Below are 6618 nucleotides of genomic sequence, written 5' to 3'. Positions count from 1 at the left end.
CTTCTCTGCAGAATGCGATACATCCGCTCAACCAATCACAGCGCAACATTCCACGCATTGTAAACAGTAACTGACAAGCTACGCAATATTGCGTTCATAATCGCAGATGAATTGCCTTCGATTATGAATGCAATTTTGCATAGCTTGTCAGTGATCTACGGCTCTGTGTATTAAATGCCGCTCCATCTATTTTTTTTTATCAATTAATAGATCCGGACAAAAATGAGCATCGTGCCATTAACCCTTTACCTTCCAGTAAATGTCTAGATTTATAATGGCATTACTAAAGCAGGGAATCAGTAATTGCTAGCAGAGGGTGATTCTGTAGTAGTGAATATAACAGCTTGTCCATCTGAATTCTAGTAATTTGTGCTAGTGTAAATTTCACACCTTTCATTTCCTGCTGTCTGGAAATTGGAAGCTATTTATTGACTTTCAGTACATTACATTTCACATCTCATTTACTATAGCAAGGTTTCAGTTCTCATTTTTTAACAATCAGACACACATGCCAAATCATGAACACACAAAATGTCTAACTACTGCAGTAAATCCTTCTGTGTAATAGTTCTTTCCTTTCCTGAAACTACCCATGTTTAATGATATCTTAACTGAATATTAAAACATGGGCAATGTCAATACAGTTATGTAAGTTATGTATTATAACATTCCTTATGAAGTAACTAATGTCTTGCCAGATGTCATAATTCAGGATTGTTGCTTTAAAAGAATCTAAAACAAAATTACGTGGCAATGTTTGAGTGAGTTGTTTTCAAGCTGCTGTGTTCACGATTGGAGAAGTAAACAGAAAATGATAAATAACAACTGATAGATCGATTTTTCACAAGTCAAGGCATCTGTTCCTATCTTTAAAAAAAATGGTAAAATACCTCAAGTAGTACTAATAGTAAACACTTCTCAGAATGATATATTAATGCATATTAAACCGTCTGGCATGCTCTCTCACATATGTTTATTGTTATCCTCACACAGTCTATCTATTCAACTGTCACTAAGCACAGCTCCTATATGATCTGTGAGACAAATCCAAGGCTGAGAGGTTTTTACTCTGTCGTGTCATCACAGTTATACCAAAACATATTTGATTTCTCTGTTCCTCACTACGGCTGATGAAAGTCTGCAGAACAACACAGTGTGATTTAACACTTGAAGTTATTAAAGCCTAACATTGCTTTTCTGCTATCCCTCACAGGAACAGTGCTATCAGGATGTTGATGCTGGATGGGATGCCAGCCCTGCCAGTCAAAATCGATCCTGCAGAGTCACAGAGACGGGTAAGCGGTCAAAGTGATGCCACACCGGTGTAGAGGCTTTTAAAACTCAAGATGATAATGGTCACACTTTACTTTAAGACCGGGCTCCCTCGTCCCTCCGGCTCCGCCTTGGTCGGGCGTCGACCCGCCATCTCCTCTGGACTCCACTCCTCTGGCTGTACTACAACTTTTGCCTCAATAAACTCCTAATTTGCTGCTTATTAATAGTTAGTAAGGTAGTTGTTAAATTTAGGTATTGGGTAGGATTAGGGATGTAGAATATGGTCATGCAGAATATATGTACTTTATAAGTACTAATAAACAGCCAATATGCTTGTATAACTAACTGTTATACAAGTCCCGGTGTCTAAATATTACAAACCTGTAAGGAAAATGTTATAGTCCAACAAGCAAGCAAATAAATAAATAAATAACAATTACACATAAAAAGTCAGCCTACATTGTGGACTACAAATATTTTTTTGTTACATTTTTTATTGAGATATTTTCAAGGCAAGTACTTTTAATATCACCATTAATTTCAGTGATTATTCTCATTATAAAAAAAGAGTAATTTTTACTTTATTTTAACTTTATGAAAAAGGAACAAAAATTCAACAAATTAAAAATTCTTCTTTTTTTATTTCAATTGACTAAATTTGAGTAGAATTAGAACGAGTTTAGTATATTGTTATTATTATTATTTTACTGTATCTGTGTGTGTCTATATATATATATATATATATACTGTATATTATGACAATAATGAGAGTTATAATATTTTGCAATGATAATATTTTGGTGTTTATGCAGTAATATCAGGACATTTTACTTAGGAAATCAGGAAGTTTTCATGAGATTCACTATACTAAGTGACTGTGCTTTACTGTGCTATCTTTAGTGTACTTTGCACTGCTTGACTAGAGGTTTAGTTTAAGGTGTCCCGTGCTTGGAGTCTTCAGGATACATGCCAGAATTTCAGGCTTGACCAAATAAACATATACACGTGCTTGCCCCAGTCCCCAAGTCCTAATGCTCTCTTTCCATATTCATGCACAGCAAAACACTCACACATAATATTTTGCACCCTGTTTTAGCCGTTTTATCGGTTGTCATGTTGTGTCGTTGATCGGGTCGAGTGCAGGATATGCGTGGGCCACGCAGCTCAGCTTTGAAGTGTGTTAAATCAACAGGCAGCACATGCTTCTTGTTTGAGTGGGCTCAACGCCAAGACCCTTTTCTTGGAAATGCATTGCTCCCCCTATTAAAGCCATCCTCACCAGAAGCTCTTCGGATTTGGAAAATTAGCCATAATGACTGGTAGCCCCCCGTACGAGGGGTTGGATGTGGGCCGTGCAGGAGGGGAGGGATAGGAAGGTGGGAAAGGTGAAGCATGAGTCGGGAGAGACAGAAACGGGGTAGAGATGAAGTTTCAAAACATGTTCCATTTCGGCTGAACAGTCTCCAAGTCAACCACAGTAAAAAAAACAGAAGGGAAATTTCTGGGCTAGAAATAATGCTGCCAGCAGACCACTTTTTGTCCATGCTTTCATTGAGTCTGAGTGAGTGCTTCTGACATCTTTGACTGGAATGTTTTGTCAATTTACTGATGTTAATTTAGGATAACAGTTGAGTCAGTAAATGTCTGAAAGACTCCTTTTTCTTCACTTTTTCTCTGCACCTTTTGTGGTGTTTTCCTCCTGTATAATAAACAAGCACTCTCAATACTTTAGGTGTCGCAGTCCTTCAGCCCTCCGATTTTCATTTCAGCCACCTGCATAGGCAATCATAGATTATTTCACTCAGAATCTCTCCTTACCACTCATTGAAAGCATGCATTAAGTGTAATCCTTTCTTCTATTCAGTTATGGACCTGGTTATAAGTGGCATTTGCTGCATTTATTTGATAAATACATTAAAAACAGTAATATTGTGAAATATTATGGTAACACTTTATTTTAAGAACCTATTCTCACTATTAACTAGTTATTAACTTATTAGCATGCATATTACTAGCACATTGGCTGTTTATTAGTACAGTATTTATAAACCACATATGTGACCCTGGACCACAAAACCAGTCATAAGGGTCAATTTTTTTAAATTGAGATTTCTACATCATCTGAAAGCTGAATAAATAAGCTTTCCATTGATGTATGGTTTGTTAGGTAGGAATAGGACAATAGGACAATAATAGGACAATATTTGGGAGAGATACAACTATTTCGGTCTAATCAGATTCAATGATCTATGCTAAGCTGCAGCTAAAAGTGCTACCGCCAGACCCGGAGATCGGCTGAATGGATTCGAAAACGGTAAAACTCAACTGTTTAACTCTAGGAGAGTTGGAAAATTAGCCTATTTTCAAAAATAGTGGAGTGTTCCTTTAAGACTGAAATCCTAAAGTTTCAGTGTAATAGTAATTAATAGTTAACTGATTTCATTTTGTCTCTTTCCTCTCAGTCTCCTGTGATCCATGACTACACAGAGATGGGCGTTCTGGTGTTGAACCGCAGATTTCGGACACCATCAGATGATAGACGATTCCTGTCCGACCCCTTCCAGACGCAAACAGAGCCTGTGGACCTGTCCACCAACAGAGCCAGAACCTCCCCGTCACTTTCAGCATCCTCATCTTTATCCTCGTCTCCCTCGTCATCCTCATCATCAATACGATTTTGTCCACGCTCCCCTCCTTCCAGCAAATCACCGTCATCATTATCTATGCTTTCATCCTCCTCCACTTCAGTTATAACCCCTGTTCCTCGTTTAAAGATGTCTCCAGTGGTGGCCTCTCCCCCGTCCAGGAGTCTCAGGGGGCAGTCGTTTTTGCACATACCCCAGCTGATGCCTCCTTGCTCCAGTCCAGTCCATCTCCACCCACGCCGGGTGCCGGTGGTGGTGCAGCCCATGCCTCTGGTCTACCCTGGAGTGGGATCGCTGGGGAACAGCAGGCTCATGATGCCGCTGCTGGAGGAAAACAGGATGCACAGGAAAGGTGAGACAGAAGCTCTGTTGTCTTAATGACCTCATGACAGATAAATGACTGACAGCCCAAACAGCCAGTGAAATTGCTGAGCTGATAAGCCTTGTTGTTGTCTGCCATTTTGACCAACAAACCTACTGAACTGGCTGTAACATACAAACCTCCTTTTTTCAAATTCCCAACATTATGGTAAAAGGGTGTTGTTATGGTGCATGTAATTCGACAGGTATTGGATCAGGGAATAACTTAGATCCAATGCTTTAAATTTTTACATTTTTTTTATTGAAAAATAAAACATGTTTGTTATTTGAAATAAAATAAATGTTAATTGAAATAAAAAAAAGGTCACACTTTATTTTTAGGTCCAAATAATTCTCGCTATTAACAAACCATTATCTATTACTTTTGTCTCAAAAACTCCTAATTACTGCTTATTAATAGGTAGTAAGGTAGTTAAGTCATATGCTAATAAGCAACTAGTTAATATAGTGAGAACTGGTCCCTAAATTAAAGTGTTACCAAAAAAATGATGTAGTAAAATAACTCAAATTAAAACTGAAATAAAAATCAATTTTAAAAACACTATTTACTAAAATTACTAAAACTTTAACTAAAATTCCAATAAAAATGGAAAATATAAAAATAAAAACAAATGTAAAACATTAATAAAACTACAATAGTATCTCAGTTCATGTAAATGTCCTGTGATTTTATTTTATTTTATTTTAGCATTTTAGCATTAAATACAAAGACTACATACATGTACATAAACATACAGTTTATAAAAAAAAATTAACTGTATCTACAGAAAGTGTCCATTCACATGGTTTTCCTTGTTTTTATGTCAATATGTATAATGTTGACTGTCCGACTTCTTTGATCTCCCCTTGTAATTTCAGTATCTTCTGCTGATATTTTTAATGTTTCAACATGACTTGTTTCAAAAGCTTGTGCTTTCTGTTTTTTTTTTTTGCATTGCATTGCATTGCAATTGAAGTAATTTACTATGCACTTTGCATAGTTAAATAATCACTGTTGTGAGGTCAATTGCCAGCATCCAGGCCACTATTGTGGCAAAAACCATCTTCCTGCAAAGTCTTTCACTCTCTTCCTCTCTCCACTTTCCTAGCTCTTTGTCCGTAGGTGCAAAGCACTGTGTTTCAAAGCCTCTCTTGGAGTTTCCGTGTTCTTGGCAGGGTCAGTGACAGAACCCAGAGCCTGGCTGTGTGTTAGACAGGCTCAGCTCTTATGAGTGCAGCTCCATTGTGCTCATCTCTTTATATTCCTGCCGCTACATCAGCGCAGGAAGTAGATGCTATGGCAAAAACTCCACTAAGCTAAACGAGGGCACCTGGGTTTATTAGTGACAAAGCGTATGGCAGAAACACAATAGCAACTATGATAAGAAGCATGTTTAAAGACACTCAACCCCTTTTTTCTATCTAGGAAAGCTTGCCTTTGGGCAACAGAGCTGTTTTTAATGGGCTCTATGGCTAGGAAGGCTTTCCATTTATTCTTTTATTCTTTTTTCATCCTGTTTTTCCTCTGGGGGGAGGTGATGTCCAATGTCATATAACTCTCTCGTATGTCCTGTATTAGTGTGTTGTGTCTCAGAGCTCTTTCTGCTATAGGCTGACCAATCAGAGAAGGGCATTTACATACATCAGAAGCACACAGTGTGTGCAAACAAGCAGGTTGACACATAATTAGGCCTGTGCGGTTCACACTTTGATGATCCAATTTCAGTTCATTAAAAAACATTCAAGATTCACACACAGAGACCAGCCCCCTATCTTGAGGGTCTGTGCCTTTTGCTCTGCAGTCTCTCATGAAGTATCCATGGCAACAAGACGGGACATGGAATGACACGAATACAACGGAGTCCTTTGAAATTGCTATTACAACCAAACAAAACAAAACAAACCAATACAAACATACAGTAGAGTGAACTACTGAGTCATTCTGAATGGCAAAGTGTGGATGTCAAGAACATAAAATATCATTAGTTCTTGAGATATATATATATAATAACCAAACATCAAGACGTCAAAACTGCAACGGTTAGATAGGGGAGGTTTAGATTATCAGTGTTTAATCAACTGTAAATCAGTGTTATTTTAGTATTATTGTATACTATTATAAGTAGGGTACAACAGGTCTAAAGGCGCCCCGGGGTAAAAGGCGCCTTTGTTATTATTTTCATCTAAACCACTAGATGGCACAAAAACGTGGCGTAACACTTTCCAAAACATCTGCTTTTCAAGATGCACGTGTATATTTGTCTGATCTTTGACGCGATCGCGCGCAACAGTGCAAAGTTGATTCTGTGCTTACTTGATCTAATATTTGATGTTTTTT

General features: G+C 37.7%; 1 protein-coding gene across 1 annotated transcript in view; it reads left to right on the top strand.

Annotated features, from left to right (window-relative positions):
• The window catches only part of LOC107757647 (Krueppel-like factor 12), a 31102-nt gene that overhangs the window by 11625 nt on the left and 12859 nt on the right, over positions 1 to 6618 (top strand). Inside the window, exons 2-3 of the mRNA XM_016575192.1 lie at positions 1214 to 1295; positions 3738 to 4272. Coding sequence (XP_016430678.1) covers positions 1230 to 1295; positions 3738 to 4272 — 601 coding nt within the window. The 5' untranslated portion in view covers positions 1214 to 1229. The remainder of the gene's footprint in view (positions 1 to 1213; positions 1296 to 3737; positions 4273 to 6618) is intronic.

Source organism: Sinocyclocheilus rhinocerous, unplaced genomic scaffold (genome assembly GCF_001515625.1).
Source record: "Sinocyclocheilus rhinocerous isolate Xijiao unplaced genomic scaffold, SAMN03320098_v1.1 scaffold1254, whole genome shotgun sequence".
Classification (NCBI taxonomy): domain Eukaryota; kingdom Metazoa; phylum Chordata; class Actinopteri; order Cypriniformes; family Cyprinidae; genus Sinocyclocheilus; species Sinocyclocheilus rhinocerous.
Note: the sequence above shows the minus strand (reverse complement) of the source record. Positions and strands in the feature narration are given on the sequence as shown.